The sequence below is a fragment of the Emys orbicularis genome, chromosome 4 (genome assembly GCF_028017835.1).
Source record: "Emys orbicularis isolate rEmyOrb1 chromosome 4, rEmyOrb1.hap1, whole genome shotgun sequence".
NCBI lineage: Eukaryota > Metazoa > Chordata > Testudines > Emydidae > Emys > Emys orbicularis.
Window position 1 is genome coordinate 28,611,259 of NC_088686.1, and position 21,322 is coordinate 28,632,580.

Consider the following 21,322-nt stretch of genomic DNA (forward strand, 5'->3'; position numbering starts at 1 on the left):
TCCAGTGCTTCACCACCCTCCTAGTGAAATAGTGTTTCCTAATATCCAACCTGGACCTCCTCCACTGCAACTTGAGACCATTGCTCCTTGTTCTGTCATCTGCCACCACTGAGAACAGCCGAGCTCCATCCTCTTTGGAACCCCCCTTCAGGTAGTTGAAGGCTGCTATCAAATCCCCCCTCATTCTTCTCTTCTGGAGACTAAACAATCCCAGTTCCCTCAGCCTCTCCTCATAAGTCATGTGCGCCAGACCCCTAATCATTTTTGTTGCCCTCCGCTGGACTCTTTCCAATTTTTCCACATCCTTCTTGTAGTGTGGGGCCCAAAATTGGACACAGTATTCCAGATGAGGCCTCACCAATGTCGAATAAAGGGGAACGATCACGTTCCTCGATCTGCTGGCAATGCCCCTACTTATACAGCCCAAAATGCCGTTAGCCTTCTTGGCAACAAGAGTACACTGTTGACTCATATCCAGCTTCTCGTCCACTGTGACCCCTAGGTCCTTTTCTGCAGAACTGCTACCTAGCCATTCGGTCCCTAGTCTGTAGCAGTGCATGGGAGGTTGCAGTGCATGGGAGGTTGAAGTCTCCTTCACCAGGCTGCTCCGTGGAGGGCTGTGCTCTTCCACTACATACACATGTACATGGGGGCGGGGAGAGAGGACTACAAATGCACTGCTGACATAACTCATCCTACCCCCAAATGCCTCCTCTTTGAGTCTACTGTAGAGGCCCTTCTGCACCCTGCCACACTAGTTTCACTGCATTCAGGGCTTTACTTGGGCTACAGGATTTGGCACTTAATGGCTTATTCTCTTACATGAGCATTAATAGATGCTAAATCCTCTGTCTATAAAGGAGAGAGTAGACATAGTAGGATGCCAATCATCTAAAATACCAGCTTCACAGGTGCCTGACACAGATACGCCATGACTGATCATCCATACAGTCTAACCAGGAGTCTGGTTCCAGAGGTTCAGTGGTGCGGAATGGTACTGCACTTCCCTCCTGAAGTGGTAGCCATACAGAGTACGGTATGGCCCCTAGAAAAGGGCCTTGGGAATCCTCTCCTGTGATTTCATGGATCAAGGATCTTTGCAGTTGACTGACAGTGAGCCAGCTGCAAAAGAACCGGGGCAGCTTTACAGGCCAGCACTTTGACTAACAATAAATACATGCAAAAGCTGAAATGCTCATTTGGGACATATTGCTCTGGATTGTGTGACTATCCACTAACCCTGCAGGAAAATTGGTTTAGAGAGAAAAATCAAAGCAAAACCACTCCATACGTTTGCCAGCTCTTATTCCAGCCTTGAGCTGAGTGACAGAGAAGTGTCAAAAATAGCCACCTTGCCTGCAGACAGGGCCTTCTGGAATCAGGGTAATAGATGTAGGGGACAAGAGTAGAGGGAGAACTGTCCAATACACCGAGGTTTTGTGTAAAGTATTTATCTGCTGCCATTTCTCTATGCTCACATCCGTCACCTTTTTTAAAAGAGAAGGAGAAATGGGGCAGACTTTTACAGCTCAGATGAGCTTTGGCTGAAGATGGATATATATCCTTCCTTTGGCAAGGAAGGCTACAGATTATTTTGGATGGATACAGCCCTTAAAAATCATTGCTCACAAGATTAATACAACAAAGACATTACCCATTAATAGAACACTGAATACAAATATTTGTATAAAATTGCTACCACAAATGATTTTACATTTCCCCCCTCGTTAGCAGGCCATAGAAACATATTAGTGCCTAAATGTAAACAATTGTCAAGGTCTATCAGCAACTTCCCTTAAGCTACTTCCCTCCAATGCTCCGTATATCCCACCACTGTATGTAACACATGTACCCAATTCACCATGGGAGGTTATGTATGTGCACAGTAGGGCTATCTGGTAAACCTTGTGATTCATTTATCCCCATAGATGAATCATTGGCAGTTAAATAGGTTGCAGAATTACTGCACTTTAAGTCATTTCTTTCATTCATAAATAAAGCTTATTTGACCACATGGCTTTTGTGGGAAATTTGGATTTCAGCATAATGAACCAAAACGAGCCATGGACTTTATTTTCTAGAAGGGGTCAATCCAATGAACTATAATCATTATCATTTCTGGCTGTCAATAGTCTGATGGAAATTGGAGCTTTTGCCCCTCCCATTTAAAACTCACTTGCCAGCACTTCATCCTCTGGAGTACAGGTTCTGGAAATATCAAGCAGATTCAGTACTAACACTCAGATTATCATCTCTGCTCACTGTCTTTAGAAGGGGAGTCCTAGTTAAACCAGCCATGCATCCACCTGCATGCCACTGCTTTAAGATTAATAATATCTACACTTTACACATAGCCAACTGATCATGTGCATTTTAGTTCAACACACAAGAATCCTGAAAATCCGCTACTTACAATTGAGCCAATGCCGACCATCCAATGCATCTGCACATCTAGATAACTAGATTTCCATGGAGCATAAGATACAGAGCATTTTTCATATAATGTTGTGATAGAAATACCAATCCCCAAAGCAGATTAAAAACTCAACAAAAGGAACAAACGAAAAACAGCAGAGCTAGAAAATCCAACCAATAGGAAATAAGCATTTTCTACATAAATCCCACTTTCATTTTGTATTTTGCATATCGGCATTGGCCTTTCACATCAAATTTATATATGACATGTATTGGCTGTTCTTGATTAAAGCTTTTGCCTCCACAAAATTTGCCAATGCATCCAAACTTTGCTACTGAAGATCAAGTTTAATAACTTGCACTTCATTTCCAGTACTGTGGCAGTTTTTAATGAACAAAATGTGTCTACCTATATATATTTATATAGCTATACATGTATATATACACAAACACGCACAACAAACACGCTTGTAGCCATCCACTCCTGCAGTATTCCAGTCTCCTGTCTTCTTAGAACGTGAAGGCATACACCACTCCCACAACCACAATGTTTCCAATTGTTGCTATGATCGCAATCCATAACAATATGGCATCGTTTGAGGAGCGGGATGTCTCTTCTGGCTGGTTCTGCATTGAAGCAGCTGCATGGACATTGGCCGATGAATTAAACAAGGAGTATTCTGTACCAAAGTCCTCATTGGGTGAGTCCATGAAAGCTCCTCCCATAACAGGAATCTGTGAAGAAGAATTTGACAACATTAGATTAAAGTCCAGGGTCAACTTTTTTTTGGGTCTTAATATGTTATTTATCTTTTCATACAAAGCAGTAACTACCACTCATTCTGGCAAAACTGCAAAGCTCTCACATGCACGATGTTGGGATGCAATGATCATATATGGAAGACTGTCCTTTGCCAGGCACATTCCTTGCCTTAATAATTAGACTAGGGGTGGGCAAACTACGGCCTGCAGGCTGGATCCAGCCCATCAGGGCTTTGGATCCACCCTGCGGGATTACCAGCCCCATGGCGCCACTGGGCTAAGGCAGACTCCCTGCATTCCCTGCCCCCGCGCTGCTCCCAGAAGCAGCCGGCACCATGTCCCTGCGGTCCCTGGAAGGGAAGGGGGGGGCAGAGGGCTCCGCATGCTGCCCTTGCCTGCAGACACTGCCCCCTGCAGCTCCCATTGGCCGGGAACGGGGAACCATGGCCAATGGGAGCTTCGGAGGAGGTACCCGCAGGCGAGGGCAGCACGCGGAGCCCTCTGCCCTTCCCTCCCCCCAGGGGCTGCAGTGACGTGGTGCCGGCCACTTACGGGAGCAGCGTGGTGCCAGCGCAGGCAGGGAGCCTGCCTTAGCCTCACTTCATGCCACTGCCACCCTGGAGCTGCTCCGGGTAAGCAGCGCTGGGCTGGACCCCAACCCCTTGCCCATAGCCCCTTCCTGCACACGGCACACCCTCCCATACCCCACACTTCCTCCCGCACCCCAGCCTCCTGCCCCAGCCCTACATTCATGGCCCTGCATTCAATTTCTCCACCCAGATGTGGCTCTCGGGCCAAAAGGTTTGCCCACCCCTGCATTAGACAATGGATCTGTCCATGCCTTGCATCATCTTCATGGGATCTTTGCACTTTTTCATAGTATAGGCAGATTTTAAATGTGCACATCATAACGTTTCCATCAGCACTATTAACTTCATTTCAGGGGACCTGTGATATTATACATGGATCTGAGAAAGACAGTTTTCTTTCTGTACGTCTGGGTACTTATATGACTCCCATCAACATAATTTCTGAGTGGAGGTGGCTGGACTTTAAATTCAGTCTGTGATTGGGGAATCAGGCACTTTTAAAACCATGCCTGCATTTTTACTTCTCTCAAGCAGGATAATCTTATACTGTAAAGTAGCTGCTCAGCTCCTTTCTTTGGCTACTTGACTTTGCTCCTCTCTTTGGACAATCATCCAAAACGGGAGGGCTATAAGACGGGAGCAGCTGAAGAACCACCCTTCCCTGCTCAAACAAGCTTCTTTTAAGGGTCAGCCAGCCCTTGTGACTAAGTAGGTACTTCTGAGCTGGGATAGGTTGATTCCACTCTAAGAGCAGCAGGAAGCGGTAGAGAGAGGGGAGACACTCAGGGAGAGACAATGAGAGGAAGCTGTGGCAGAGGCTGCAGTCAGAAGAGCTGCAGTGAGCAGGAGGCTCTTGCCAGATACCCTTGACCAGGGGGAAAGGTTTGGACCTACTTTCATAGGTGCTTCCAGAGCAATCTACATCACAGCCTTCCTGTGCAGCCACGTTGCCAGGAAGCTAGAGGGGGCACAAAGGGCCTCAGAGCAGGTGCAGAGGTATGAGGCCTTTGCATGGATAGGTCTTTTGCATATCCCCAGGTTCTGCCATCAGTATCCCCTGCTCATTTCACAGGGTGGGGTGGGCTGGTGCATGAGGCAAACTTATCACTGACACTCACTCTTAACACTCTTTGGGGAAAGTATCATGAGGGGAGTCTCACTGAGATTCCCCACCCCCAAATCCCTCCAGTGGTTTTTCTGTGGGAGGGTTGACTGATCACACAGCATCAAAACATGCTGTGCCCTGTGGATCAGACACCAAGAAGTAATATTTACATACATTTCTCTATTAACAGTTTATTGCATGTGGCAGTCAAAAGATCTATTCCAGAACTTTGTATCCATTCTGACCTAATAAACATGACTCGGAGGCAAGCCTGGGAAAATACAGTGCTTTTGATTTACTTGGGAAGACAGCTGAATCAAACCACATAAATAAAAACACTATTAATCTTTAGCTGGTTTTTGCTTCATTGTAAAGAAGCCAGAGCTTTAACTCAGCCTGGTTATGGGTCCCATCAATTGGTATCAGATGGGACCCACAATTTAAGAATGGTGGAAATCTTGTAATACTTTGATCATTAAGGCCCTGATCCTGTAAAAAAGTATGCCCATGCTTAACTTTAAGCAGGTGAGTACAGTAACTCCTCACTTAAAGTTACCCTGCTTAACGTTGTTTCGTTGTTACATTGCTGATCAATTAGGGAACATGCTCGTTTAAAGTTGCGCAATGCTCCCTTATAACGTTGTTTGGCAGCTGCCTGCTTTGTCCACTGCTTGCAGAAAGAGCAGCCCCTTGGAACTAGTGGTGGGGGCTTGGAACCAGGGTGGACTGGTAGCCCCCCATCAGCTCCCCTAAGTTCCCTGTGCAGCAGCTGCCCAGCAGGCTAGCAATTGCCGGCAGTTCAGCTGTCCCTCCTCCCACTGCCTTGCGCTGCTCCTGCCCTCTGCCTTGGAGCTGCTCCCAGGAGCCTCCTGCTTGCTGTGCAGAGGGCGGGGGATAGGGATGCTAATGTCAGGGTGACTCCAAGAGGGACAGGGACCCTCCGCCGAATTGCCGCCGAAGAGCCCAACGTGCCGCCCCTTCCCCTTGGCCACCCCAAGCACCTGCTTGCTCAGCTGGTGCCTGGAGCCGGCCCTGATGACAGGTGGTCCTTTTCTTCCTTTATAGGAATGAAAAGGAAAGAATAGATTCTGTGAAGGAAACAAGAATGGATAGTTATCTCACTGTACTGATCCTATTTCTTAAAGGATGATTACCATTAGCATCAAACAGGCTGATCCTGCAAGGTGCTGAGCCTTTCCCACTACCCGCAGCTCCTGATGGAGTCATTAGGAGTCGAGGGTCCTCAGCACATTGTAAGACTGGCCACATAAAATACAACTCTTTCACCTAAGGAGAATGGACTACAGCAAGGAAACTTAGTAAAAGGCACTTTGCAAAAAAATGTGTAATGAACTGAGTATTCCAGGGACAAGAAATATTTTTATTACAAATACGGTACCTAAAACCGATCACCAGTCATCCTCTGATCCTAAAATAAATGATTCACAAAATTCCAAATCAAGAAGCAGACATTTACAAATGCCTTATTATATTATCACTCCACAGTCTGATTTTCTTTCAAACCGTTTAAGAATGAGGGGGCAAGATCATTTTTTGCTTTCCTAAACATTTCCAGAGCATAATTCAAAAACCAGTCAGAGAACACTTCAACCTCCCTGGACACTCAATAACAGACTTAAAAGTGGCAATTCTTCAACAACAAAACTTCAAAAACAGATTCCAACGAGAAACTGCAGAACTGGAATTAATTTGCAAACTGGACACCATCAAATTAGGCCTGAATAAAGACTGTGAGTGGATGGGTCACTACAAAAACTAAAAACTAATTTCCCCATGTTAATTTTCCCCTACTGTTACTCACACCTTCTTGTCAACTGTTTGAAATGGGCCACCCTGATTATCACTACAAAAGTGATTTTTCCTCCTCTTGATAATAGCTCACTTTAATTGAATTGTCTCGTTAGCATTGGTAAGACAACGCCCACCTTTTCATGTACTATGTATATATATCTTCCTACTGTATTTTCCACTCCATGCATCTGATCAAGTGGGTTTTAGCCCATGAAAGCTTATGCCCAAATAAATGTGTTAGTCTCTAAAGTGCCACAAGTACTCCTCGTTGTTTTTGCTGATACAGACTAACACGGCTACAACTCTAAAACCTGTCACAATAATCATAGCTTCTTGGGTTTAGGCTAGAATGTTTGAAAAAGCCCTTGGAAAAAAATCTTTGGTCAACAAATGAACCTTTACTTATGGGGGGAAGGGGAAATTATGTTTACCACAAACAGCACACATTAGTTGCAGGGGGAACTGGTGCTTGCTGTTCAACAGGCTCTCCAGGGCCTGATCTAGTCCTCTTTAACGTCAATGGAAAACACCTATTAACATCAATGGGAGATGGATCAAGTTTCAGTAGCATGTCTGATGCACCGTCCACCTTTTGGTTTTCAACAGTAAATGATCATTTATTTCTGAATCAAGAACCTATTTCTCAGTTATTAGAGGGGGGATGATTAGTGCATTATCCATCTTCAAAAGATGAAATGTGGAGTGAAGTCAAAGCTTTGAACAATCCTGTTGTTCTCATATTAATCTTTACTCAAGCCTGAGCTTATACAGACAGATTTCTCAAAATATCCCCAGGGGAGCATTAGTAAATGATGCTATAAGTATCAAACAGGCCTTGAAATGGGGAGAGTGCAGTCTCAGGTTGGGATTACATTTTAAAAACCTACTTTATTCAAGGCACTTGAGAGACAATCTTTCAGAAAACAGTTTTTAACGAGAAAGGACCAGAGCATTAGAGCCTGCACTAAGAATTTGGAGCAAACACAGCTCTAAGCTCTGCACATCCCAGGGAAAGAAAAGGCTAACAACTTCTCAGGGATCCCACCGTTTTTGTGGGAACAGCCTCTGTAAAATCAATTATCTTCTAAAAATGATTTGGTTTCCTTTGCTCCAAAGAATACAGGGGCATGTGTGGTTTAACAGGCTCTCTTCTGGGTGGTTGAACAGCATCGTGGGCCAGTGAAGACTGGGAGGAGTGAAGTCATGGCCCCAGATGCTTATGGAGCAGGGCATTATTGATCAGTTGCCATGTTTCACTGGGAAGGTGGGTGCAGTGTACTTGAGTAGTGGGCTAGTGATTCCTATATACGGTACCAACAGTTTATAGACTGAGGATCAAATTTTCTCCTTCACCACACCATAAAAGACCTACAAGGGCAGGGCAGGCTTACATGTCCTGTTGCCGTTCAACCATATCACCTCTTGTGAGAGGTGAGGCTTGCAGTAGAGTAGTCTTGCCATGGGGAGTGACCATCAAGAGGTGAAGAAGCTGAGATGCAGGGGTGGACTGGTGGATCTCTGGCCTTCCATGTGGCAGGGATCTGTCTCTGGGAGTCCCCTGGCCCCTATTTCTGCTCTGCAGCATTGTCATATGGTGCCCTTGCCCTTCACTGTGCACATACTCCCACTACTGCGCCACAGAGGGTTATTGCTTCTAGCAGCATTAACTTGCATTGCCTCAAATGTCAAGTCCCACTTACCTGCAAGGGGAACAAGGTAACTCTTCCCTCTCACTTCCTACCTATGTGGATTTAACTTCTCACCAGCACACTTAGCCACACCCCTCTTCGTCATGTACAGCTGAGCTCAAGAGAAGCAGCTTAATGTGGAGGATAACAGAGCATAGCCACTTTCCCCCATGACAGGACCTCTACTCAACTCTGCTTTGCAGAATTTGGCCCATCATTTGTAAAGCATGTGGGGGACCTTCTGGGATGAAATGTGTTTGATACATGTAAACTGTTATCAATAGCACTCAAAGCTGTAAAAGGCAGACCCTCCTTCAGTGTGGCCTGCTCTAAAGGTTTCAAGTGGAATGTAAAGCATATTTCATTTTTAATGGAAAATAACCAGTGTAACATTTATACTACATCAGTGGTTCTCAAAATGTGGGTTGGGACCAATGTTCTCTCTAATTTTTTTCACCCATGTGTGGAATAAATTTTGTTATGTGCACCAAGTTAATGTGCAGATGTGTGCCACCAGTAGAAACAAAAAAACCTAGATATAATATATATTTTTTAAAAGTGACCAATAGGGATAATTTCTCCAGCCAGGACAAGTTAGGCATTTTAGAACTCACTACTCAAAGAATTAAATGTAAGTGTAAGAGAGAAATAAAAATTATGAAATGCATAGACCAGTCAACAAATTAAAATAACACACTTTGAAAGAATAAAATTACAGAGAATATATGTGCATTGCAGGAAGTACCAAGAAGTAACAACAACAACAGTGCTGTGAGGTGTGTTACACAGACTCTGTGTGTGTCTGTGAGAGAGAGAGATCATGTGCGTGTGTGTGACACAGAGACAGTGTGTGTGTGTGTGTGTGTGTGTGTGTGTGTGTGTGTGTGTGTGTGTGTGTGTGTGTGTGTGAGACACAGAGACTGTGTGTATGATGGCTGCTGGGGAAGTTTCTGAGAGACGCCTGTCCACTGTCTCTTTACGGCACTCACTGAAAGCTCTCCTCCTCCTGAACCATGTCCCCCCTCCCCTGCTCTGCGGAGATGGGGTAGATGGGCAGGGGAGAGGGGGAGAGACAGAGTGTGTGTGTGTGTCTGAGAGACCCTGCACTGTCTCTTTAAGGCACTCACTCACCCAAAGGCTTGTTCAGACCTCAGAGCTGCTGCGAGTCCTGAGGCCTATTCCCTCTACCCTGCTCTGTGGAGATGGGGTACAGGGGCTGGGGGAGGGGAAGGGAGACACCCTGACATCAGCACCATCCTTTCCCCCTCCCCAGCCCTGCTCTGCAGAGCCAGCAGGAGGGTCCCAGGAGCAGCTGCAGAAGCAAGGAGGCACCTGAACACACACTGCCGTCTGGATGTGCGTGGCTCTGCTATTCAAATGCACAGCACTTGAATCTCTCCTGGGCGGCCGCCCAAGCGCACAGCTTCCAGGGAACACAGGTCGGGATCCCAAAGTGGGTTGCGACCTTCTTTTAATGGGGTCGCCAGGGCTGGCATTAGACTTGCTGGGGCCTGGGGCCGAAGCCTGAGCCCCAAGCCTGAGCCCTGGTCAGCAGGGCTCAGGCTTGGGCTTCAGCCCTGGGCTCAGGTTAAAGGCCCCCGCCCCTACCTGGGGCTGAAGCCCGTGGGCTTTGACTTTGGTCCCCCTCTGGCCCGGGGCAGCGGGGCTTGAGTGGGCTCAGGCTTCAGTCCTCCCGCCTGGAGTCGTGTAGTAATTTTTGTTGTCAGAAGGGGGTCGCGGTGCAATGAAGTTTGAGAACCCCTGTACTACACAGACAGAGAGAGATGTTGTGTGTGTGCATTTGTAATGCTATCAGTAGAACACTTCATTTGAAGGGCTTGCCTCTTAAACAAAATCATTTTACTAGACTTAGATTATTTATTATTTGAATCCGAGAAGCTATAAGTACCTTAAGACACATGGTGCTGCCACTTCTGTGTAAGTACCATTCAGAGTACATGGACAGTGTGGACATGCACAGCATTGCAAGTAATGTCAAGTCAGAACCCTGCAATACCACACACAATGCAAATGAATAGTTTTCAACATCTGAGAGTAGCACATGGTGAAAAAGCTCAGCCGACTTTTTGAAGGACTTGCAGTGACCCATTATGAAGTGCTGACTTTCAGCAGCTGGTACAGACATATTTTATAACATTGAGTCTCTCTATTTATAGGTTCGCTCTTCATCACAGATTGGAAGGCATTTAGTCTCTAATAGTTGCCTTCTGATTAAATTCGCATCTCCCTTAGCACAAAACACTGCTAAAATTGCTTTCCTCTGAGTCTGGTATCTCCTTGTCATACAACAGTGAGAGAGGAAAGACAGTCCAGTGGTGAGGCCTTTAGACTGGGATTTGAAAGAGCTGCGTTCAAGTCCCAGCTCAGCCATAGAATTCCTGTGCACCTTTGGGCAAGTCATTTAGTCTTTCTGTGCCTCAGTTCCCCATTTGTAAAATAAGGATAACAGCACTGTGCACCACAGGGGTGTTATGGGGAGAACTCAGAGACTGTGAGGTGCTCAAATACTACAGTGATGGGGCCCTCTAACTACCTAAGATAGACAGATTCACCTAGTAGGTCTTAAGAATGGAAAGCAGGAAATACGGACAAGATGCTCAGCTGTTGTAATTTAGTGTAGCTCCATTGAGATAATTGAAGATGCATTGATTTACAGCAGCTGAGGATCTTGCCCATGTCATCCTACCATGGCAGACTGGCATCCTCGCTGTGCCTGCTCTGACTCCTTCTGAAGTCCATGGGTCGGGACCCCCAAGTGGGTTGCGTTGAGAGACTTGGGTAGCTTTCCCTCAGCAGGTCTGTACTCACACTGACATCCTCTGGTTTTCCTGAAAGCTGCTGTAAATGACATCTCCTTTATTGGGTCAAGGTGCCCTGCTGCTAGCCATATCTATTGTGACCTGCCTGTCTTCATGAATAAAGGGTGTGGGCTGGGAGAAGTAATGCTACTTTGTTTCAGAACACCTTTATCTCCCCCCTAGATGTATTTTTATGTTTACAAAGGTGATTGGGCCAAATATATTTCTAGATCTTGATTTGGGTCCTGGGAAAGAGAGAGAATGTGTTCAAATAAAAAAAGAGCTTAAGTAAAAGACTATAGAATACACATCACATATCCTCATCTCCTACATCATGTCTCTCTTTGATTCTGAAATAGCGAATGCAACATAAAGATGAAGAGAAAGGAAGAAAATAAATAGGGAAAGAAAATGCTGAACAAAAATGAGTTACAATTCTTATGAAAACCAATACATCATTAGCAGTATTCTTACTCCTCAGTTCTTGCAGCGGGTCTGAAAACATGTGGTTTTAAGGAAAATATCCATTAAGGAAAAAGCTGAGGCTTTTTTCCCTTTGAAGCATTTCCCTTTGAAGCATTCTCTTTGAAAGCCAGATATTTTCTTCCATTCCTGCATGTGTTTTCCATGAAGGAACTAATATTTAGAATGATTTAATATAATGATGTTATCAGTAGGGTTACACCATGATGAGGGCACTGCAAGTATGAAAAATTGGGACAGGGGGTGGGGGGTAATAGCAGCCTATATAAGAAAAAGACCCCAAAATCGGGACTGTCCTTATAAAATCGGGACATCTGGTCACCCTAGGTATATTTGAGGATATAACCCTTATGGCTGTCTCAGAGTTGCTGACAATGAGGCAGCTATTTTGTATCATTACCTACAGTAGTGCTGCTGTGATAGCAATTACTCCCCTCAGTAGGCAAATGTATCCTAGCCTGCCTTTGTACTTCAACCAACACTATATAAAATGCATCAGGCAGATAGTTTGATGGATCTTCAATCTGCGTGGAATAGCTATATGTTTCTTTGATGAAGTAGAGCTCAGCTGTATTAGCTTGTTAGTGTGGCATAGCTAAGGCTCAGCTGGTTAATGTTTTATGGGGAGTGCAACTGAGTCTGATCTAGCCTACAAGATATTATTATTCCCAGTACGAGCTGGTTCACACAATGGTCAACATAGGCTACGTGGTGGGTTTTAAAAAAAATTCTTCATGTTTTAGACCCACTAAGATTTACTCTCACATAATGGGTCCCTCTAGATTCAGCCCCTCCAACACTTGCCCTCTGAAATCTTCCCGCCTTTGTCAGAAGCACCAAAACTACCTAAATCGGCATCAAATGTAGCCATTTGGAGTGGACAGATTTTTATTTTTTATGAACTCACCAAGCCAATCGGTAATGAGTTCTAGTCATTTAATAATAATTAGTTTTGAACTCAACCTGTGTTGAGATATACACTTCCACTTCCATCTCTACTAATGAGAGCCAAACACCCTCATACCCTATCAAGTGATGCAGCAATAGACTAAACATCCTGTTAGGCAGATAACAACATATAGGGGTGAAAAAATACAAAGCTTTGATCCAAGGCCCATTGAAATCAATGGTAAGCATCCCATTAACGTCAACAAGCATTGGATCAGGCCCCAAAGGCACATAATATAATATCATTATATTAAATCCACTAGCTAATTGAAAAAATCGTCTTCAGTGATTTCAGGAGGCAGTTGATGTAGCATCAGAAAGACCTGTGTTCTATTCCTGGCTCTGCCAGTAATTTGCTATGTGACTTTGGACAATTAACATGATATGTCTGTGCCTTAGTTTCCCATTCCTTAAAAAAAAGATTAATGATACTTATCTACCCTTGTCAAGTACTTTGAGATCTGTTCATGAAAAACACTCTGTAATTGCTAGTTTTATACTATTTAATTATAATCAAGAGAATGAGACAGTTGACCCCCTCTCCACCAGTGTTTTACACGAGTACCACATCCAAAGCCAAGAGAGGTGGCCATGAAACATTGGGGCTTTTACTTGGTAGAGGATTCCATTTGGCATCATTACCTGATTTATTTTTAAGAGAAGGATTTTTTAAAATATAAGGTGTGGCATTATGAGCTGCATGCACGTGGACTTTTTCATCTAACAGATAAACCTCCTCTTAGTTTTTGCACAGCATCTATTGAAACATTCCACTAATACAATGTAGATGGTATTGCTAACTGCATTAAGTACATTTCCATGTGTCTGAAATGAAATGTCCTCCCACAAGGCATTGTGCGCTGGGCTGTGTTGCTTTTTTTTCAGATAAAATATAATATTGGAATATAGAAAAAGAGGATCCAACTAGAGGTCCATCAAATCTAAATCCCTATATCTGATGGTGGCCGATACCAGAAATTTCATAGGATGGTACAAAAATAAGAAACCCTGTAGTTGGCAGATATGGGATAATCTACACCCCATTAAGGTCTCTTCCTAATCCCTAATAGTTAGGAGTGATTTGAACTCTGACACTTGACTAACCAAGATTGGTTATTCCTTGTGTACCATGACATTCCTTCATATGCAGGCATGGTTCTGTCAAATGAAGGGTATGATTAGTGAGAATAGGGCTTTGATACATATACAGAATGAGTACCTGGAAAGTGCAATCGTTGAAGCAGCTTGAGTGCACCTTTTGCATTCTGTATTGGTGGCACTGAACAACTGGGATGGCAATTCAGTGAACTGCTAGTCAGGAAGTACTATAATGGCACTGTCAGGGCTGGCCATTGCTGTTAGGAGCTAACGTGTACTGATGTGCTTGAGCCAGGGTCGGCTCTAGGCACCAGCAAAACAAGCTGGTGCTTGGGGTGGCACATTTTTAGGGGCGGCATGGCCGGCGCCAGAATGCCGCCCCTAAAAATGTGCCCCGGCCGCCCTAGCTCACCTCCGCTGCTGCTGGCGCGCGAAACAGCTGTTTCGCGCACCGCAGCCACTCGGAGTCTCCCCCTCCCTCCCAGGCTCTCAAACCTGGGAGGGAGGGGGAGATCCCGAGCGGCCCTTTCGCGCGCCGCTGCTCCCCCTCCCTCCCAGGCCTGAGAGCCTGGGAGGGAGGGGGAGGAGCGGCGCCCGCGCCGCGGCCACTCGGAGTCTCCCCGTCCCTCCCAGGCTCTCAAGTCTGGGAGGGAGGGGGAGATCCCAAGCGGCCGTTTCGCGCGCCGCTGCTCCCCCTCCCTCCCAGGCTCTCAAGCCTGGGAGGGAGGGGGAGACGCCGAGTGGCCGCGGCGCGGGCGCCGCTTCTCCCCCTCTCTCTTAGGCTTGAGAGCCTGGGGGGAGGAGGCAGGGCTGGGGATTTGGGGAAGGGGCGGAGTTGAGGCGGGGCGGGGGGGTAATTAAAAAACGGGGGGGGGAGCAAAATTGTTTTTGCTTTGGGCGGCAAAAATGCTAGAGCCGGCCCTGGCTTGAGCCAGGACGAGAGCCTCACCAGCCATGATTTGTGACTGGCAAGCAGGTATCACAGACTGTATACAGGTTGCTGATATGAATCTGAGCCAAGTCAGTAGAAAATGAAAACTCTGATCATTTGAAGGCTGTTTTGTGGCCTATGAAAAATGAATTTGGTGATCTCAGTCCAATTCAAAAGCCCACGTCACTTAGCCATGATCCAAACCACACTGAAGTAAATGGAAAGGCTCCTATTAAATTCAATGGATTTTGGATCAAGCTTTTATTTACATTCTCAGCAGAGACACCAAGGACTGGAAAGACATGAAGCCTGACCTATCCTTTCTCTCCTGGAGGTGGTCAGTTCTGGTCAGGGCTGAGGGGATGAGAGGCACTATGGTCCAGTGGATAGGGCCTGGTTACTCATGAAACTTGGCTTTTACTTCTGGCTCTGCCACTGACCTGCTCTATGACTTGAATAAGTCACTTCACGTTCCTTTGCTTCTCTTTGCTCTCCACTTTTATATCAATTCCTTATTTATATTTTAGCTCTTCACGGCAGGGACTGTTTCTTATTATGTTTTTAATACAGAGCCTAGAACAATGAGGCCCCAATCTCAATTGGGGAGTCTAGTCACTTGTGTAATATAAATAATAACACAATTGTTTGCATTACTGTAGTTCTCAGAAACCTCAATCAAAATTGGGTCTTTATCATCCTGGGCATTGAACCAACATACATGAAGACATATCTGCTCTGAAGTGGCTTAAAGAATATTCTGAAATATATCAGAATATTTCAGAACCCTGATCCATCCCTTGTTTTTTCATTTCTGTTTTAAATGGTGATTAGTTACATTTGGAAACGTTCTGCAGCATCAGCCCACTTTTTACCTTTTTCTTGTTACCCATATTAAAAGAAATAAAGAAATTAATTTATCTAAGATCAGTATCAACTGCATGTCACAATTACTAGTGATGCTTTATACCAACACCTGTATTAATGCGTGGCATAGAAGAGTGGGAGACACTAGTTGCTGGCAGGTATCCACTCCAGATACCTGATCTACCTATGAGATTTCAAGTCATTGGATACAGAAGCTCCAATTCTCCTCTCACACTGATTTTTCACTGGTATAACAACATTGACTTCAATAGCTTTACACCTGATTTACAGATGTGTAAGTGAGAGGAGACTCGGGCCCCCTCACTTTTTCCCCACTCACGCTATTATTTCAGGAAGTACATCATCTGGAAATGTTTGTAGGAATGGCAGCCATTCAGAACAAGCTGAAGCTGTGATGTAATCTGTGGTTGTTTAACTGGTATGGCAGCTCAAAGAAGAGATCCAAGCAAGTGGAGTCCACTTATTCTGCAATAGCAACAACCTGTGAGCTCCAAGTATCCTGGGTTACTTAGTCCCTGTTTGGCCCACACATGATATGAAATGTGCTTGCAGATCACACTGCAGGCTGTAGATGCATGATTGCATGAAATAGTAGGCCAAACTCTCAACTACTCAGGAAGTCCACATGAAATGTGCATGTGATCCTAAAGAAAAAGGACCTATGGCTTGTGAAGTAGTTGTACTGTCTAATTAGCATGGTAATTTAACTTCCAAACATAGTATGGTTAAACTTTAATAATGTTGGAATCTCTTAAAACAGATGCTCTCAGGCAGATTTCTGTTTTATCCACTAATGACTGTCGTACACAATTATGTCTCTGGTTTCAAAGGTTACGGGGTTTACCTGCTGGTAGGCAAATGCTGATAAGTCACAGCAAACAAATGTACTTAAGCCAACACCCTGGTGAGTCCAACAGAGATAGTTGGGGTACTATTGTGGAGGTAAGAGAACTAGACTGTGATGCAGTTACAATAATTCAAAGAGGTGGACAGTGTAATCACCAGCATTTGCAGTGTCTGCATTAGCTTCTCTGGAGAACACTGCCCTACTCTGATCCCTGCTTGAAAAGTTGTGCTGTAGGTCCTCCTCTAGGCTTCTTGGGTCAACAAGGAGTGTTGTCGGAACTTCACAAACTAGTTGAGGGAAAAGGGAAATTGCCACAGCCTAGAGTGTCACAGACAGGCAGGAGGCAGCTGCAGAGGAAGAGGGACATCATGGGTATATGAAGGTTAGGGATGATCAGTTGAGGCCCTGCATACTTCACATTGGGCCTGATCCAAAGTCCACTGAAGTCAGTGGAAAGACTCATTGACTTCAGTGGACTTTGGATCAGGCCCAGAGGACTGTACAAACCCTACAACAAGCCCTGGACTTTGGCATACCACCAACTTCCTGCAACGTGCCTGGAAGGATCGAGGCAGGAAATACATGTTTATTCCCATGCCAAGGGAATACAATACACATGTATGGTTTACCAGCTTAGTTAAGAACACATGAAAATAGGAGTTCACGCTGGAAATGCTAACAAGATCTGTAATTACAGAGCACTGCTGTCACAGGTGGATCAGAGTGGGAAGTGGTTTTCCTGTCCCATGAAAATTCTCGAGATTTTTAAAACATTTCCGGTAAAAAGTTGAAATCTTGAAAATTTTCACAAATCAAAAAGGCAAAAGAAATTAGCTCAGCACTCAAAATGTTTTGCTTTAATAATTTTGCAACATTTCAGTTGTGAGCTTTTACATTCTTTAAAATTTTGTTTTACTATAAACTAACTAAAAGTCATTTTGAAATAAAAAAACAGAATTGTGCACGTTGGAAATTTTTGACAATGTGAAAGCTCCCCCGCCCCGAAGACAGAAAGCTTCTAGAAAGCAGATAAGAGGATGATTCATTACCAAGGGAGCGTCTCTGTATCCTATCTGTCTTAGAACTGAACTGACATGTTTCAAAAAAGGAACAGTGCCAAAAAAAATCAAATCTAGGTATTTATTGGAACCTTTACAGCACAGGATCAAGTGAGATGGATTTTGAGTATGACATTACTTACAAAACACAGAAAAAACAAGACCTGAGAGCAACACAATTCTCATGTCTTGATTTGTTTCACACCTGCAGGAGGAACATTGTGAAAATAAGCAAATTTTGCTTCTCTATTATATCCCTTACTTCTATCTGGGCCAGTCTTTTCTATTTAGATTAGTGGTTTTTAACCTGTGGTCTGCAGATCCCTGGGGTTCCACAGATTATGTTTAAGGGGTCCATGAAAGGTTGTTGTTACTGTAGAACAGTGGTTTTTAACCTGGGGTCCGCAGACTAAGTCTGAGATTTCCAAAGGGCTCCGCATCTCCATTTGAAAATTTTTAGGGATCCTGCAAACGAAAAGGTTGAAAACCACTGATATAGACTGTAAGCCCTGCAAGACAGGGATGGTCTCTTACTCCATGTTTGTGCACTGCCCAGTACAATGGAACCCCATTCATGATTGGACCCAAGGTACTATCAGGGTAGAAATATATAAATACGACTGATGCATCAGAATCAAAATAACGCACCAGCCAAGGTCCTCCATTCACATATTCCTCATTTACCTCCCATCATTTGCCCACTGGCAAATCAAGTGCTGACAGCAGTAAGGGAAGCCATGTTTTTATATCATTCCTCTTCCTGGTATGGGATAATTCCAGAAATGGCTGGCCAATCAGGGCCATCAATACTATGATGTAATTTGGAATTATGCCATATAGATACATAGGGGCAAAATTGTTAAAAGTTAACTAGTGATGTTAGGAATCTCAGGTTTGTGGGTAGCTGATTTGAAACCCCTTAGTGCTGCTTGATTTTCAGAAAGAGCTGAGTAACCGCCCTCTGAATGTGAAGCCGCTTTAGCGTGTCTCAAACTGGGCACCTCCCAAAAGAGGTACCCGCTATTACTAGTCACTTTTGACTATCTTGGACCGCAGATCTCAGACAATCCTCCAGGTCAGGGGTCGGCAACATTCGGCACGCGGCTCGCCAGGGTAAGCACCCTAGCGGGCCGGGCCAGTTTATTTACCTGCTGACGTGGCAGGTTCGGCCGATCGCGGCCCCCACTCACCGCGGTTCGCCGTCCCGGGCCAATGGGGGCGGCGGGAAGCCGCAGCCAGCACATCCCTCGGCTCGCGCCACTTCCCGCCGCCCCCATTGGCCCGGGACGGCGAACCGCGGCGAGTGGGGGCCGCGATCGGCCGAACCTGCTGCATCAGCAGGTAAATAAACTGGCCCGGCCAGCTAGGGTGCTTACCCTGGCGAGCCGCGTGCCGAACGTTGCCGACCCCTGCTCCAGGTAGTAGGTTGCTGTTGTTCAGTCCAACTCTAAAAAAAGATGCGGTTATTAGTAATTATTAGTCTCGCTATAACTATTTTTATTGTTATTGTTATTCTCATTAGTTTATAGAGCACCAGTCTCAGTGAGCCAGTAGCTTCATAACATTAAACAAGCTAAAATGTAGCAAATAGTTCCACAAATTCAGTCAAAATAATAAATAAAGAAATGTAGTTCTTGTGTGTAGATTAATGAATGAAGGTTGGGTCCAATAGCTTGGGGAGGAGCATACCAGAGGAGAAAGCGATGCTCAGCCTCAACCATAGCGGAGCTGACACTCCGTTGTATATCAGTGTTGTATATCTTCATATGGAAAGGATGGGTTTAAGATCAGCTATTAAGCAATGTAGCAATATAATTTCACAGGGATAAATTAGGGGAAGAAATTCCAGGGAGGAGCTGCCAATCCCAGGGACCAAAGGAATGGATACAGATACAGAGGGACCGGTGGACACTGATGATGTAATCAGAGTGCTTTATACTGTTTTGGCTGGACACTCTCTCCCCAGTGCTGACTGGCTGTTTGCTCCAACTCCCTCCCTCACATTCTCTACACCCAAGCCTCACTCTACCTGCCCTGCACACCCTTCTACTTTCTCACCCTACTATTTCTCCCCTGCCCTGCCCCCTCACCGCTCTCCCTTCTCTTGTCTTTCCGTCTAGCTAATCCCCTCCTAACTAAATCCCAGCCAAATAATATTTTTAAATTTTGATACTCACATGGTGTTTGCAGACTCACTCTACTTCCTCTACTTGTGTATTATATCCCTGCCCTTACCCTTTATCTGTCTTGTCTATTTAGTTTGTAAGCTCTTTGGGACAGGTACAGTCTATTACTCTGTGTCTGAACAGTGCCTAATCAATGGGATCCCAAACTTCGTTGATCCCTAGTTGTTACAATATTAATTTATTAATTATTATTAATTAATATTAAAATCCTGGCACTGCACCAGTAAGGAGATTGGAAATCCATTATTGCTACATATACTGGGTCTGTATGCGCCTGCCCAACAGAGACAGATTAACCCAATACATATCTATGTTTGCATAAACACAACCTATATTCATTCTGAGATGCCAGTTCAGACAGCTGATGGCAGCAGTCCATTTCCTCTTCTTCTCACAGATTCTCTTGTTCATGTATCATCTCCTCGCTGGCATGGTTCTCCTCCAGCTGCATGGCCAGCATGCACCTGCAGCTCCTCCCCGAGACTGGAACAGCTATAGCTGCTTAAGTCATGCCAGACAGCCTCAGATTCCACTAAGTTGTCTAGTTCTATTCACTGCTACCACTCCCGTTTACATATCTTGCCACCTCTCCAGAATGGTGGTCCTACAATTGCTGTACCCTAGTCCTGGGCTTCATGAGCCTATTGGTTAGTGTGGCCTTGCTGACTAATCCGGAGGGCAGCTGGCTCAGTTCCGAAAAGAAGGGGGGCAGACGGGCTCTGAACACATAGCCTGTATTCAAGGCTGATGGAACAACTGGCAAAGGATTGTGAAAATGAACTCCTTGCTCCATACCCTGAACTCACCTTTGTTTAGCCTGCTTCCTCTCTCTCCCACTTGCAGCTGTAGGGACCAGGATAGAGCCATAAAATCAAACCAAACCAAATGGTACCTTGAGCCACAACGCCTATCCTTGATACAGCTCTGGTCTGGATCTGTCACTAGGAGTGCCATATTAAGGAGGCATATTCCATTCATGGTTCCACCCAGCTGTTGGTCAGCTGTGCATATCCTCCCAATGCATAGGTAGGACAGAGTCTATGGGTACATCTATACTTACCTCCGGGTTCGGGGGTAAGCAATCGATCTTCTGGGATCGATTTATCGCGTCTTATCTAGACGCAATAAATCGATCCCGGAAGTGCTCGTCATCGACGCCGGTACTCCTGCTACGCGAGAGGAGTACGCGGAGTCAACGGGGGAGCCTGCCTGCCGCGTGTGGACCCGCGGTAAGTACCTTGTAGTTCGAACTAAGGTACTTCGACTTCAGCTACGTTATTTACGTAGCTGAAGTTGCGTATCTTAGTTCAAACTGGGGGGTTAGTGTGGACCAGTCCTCAGATTATCCCATGGAGAAGTTGAGCATCCTGAAAAATCTAGTCAGATACCAAGGTATCCAGAATATGTTTTTCAATAGGAAGGATCATGCCTGATCTCTAACTTTTTGGTGCTCCTTGCAATGCCATGGCAATGCTTACCTACAAAGATGTTTTATTCTTTGATAGAGCAGAAGAATAGATGAACATTAGAAAGCCTGATTTCCAACAGTGCTCTAGGTTCCACATCTTTTGTGCCTATCAGGAAATAGATGCATTTAAGTTATTGAGCTCAACATAATTAAAATGTATCCAACTGCTTTAAAATCTTTGACAATGCACCATGTTAGTAACAGAGCTGTGCAGGAACCAGAAGTTC

At 45.0% G+C, this 21,322-nt stretch overlaps 1 protein-coding gene across 1 annotated transcript in view; it reads right to left on the minus strand.

Annotated features, from left to right (window-relative positions):
• Positions 1–2,925: 2,925 nt before the first annotated feature.
• C4H14orf132 (chromosome 4 C14orf132 homolog) overlaps positions 2,926–21,322 on the minus strand; it is a 57,366-nt gene continuing 38,969 nt past the window's right edge. The window contains exon 4 of the mRNA XM_065402620.1: positions 2,926–3,150. Coding sequence (XP_065258692.1) covers positions 2,926–3,150 — 225 coding nt within the window. The remainder of the gene's footprint in view (positions 3,151–21,322) is intronic.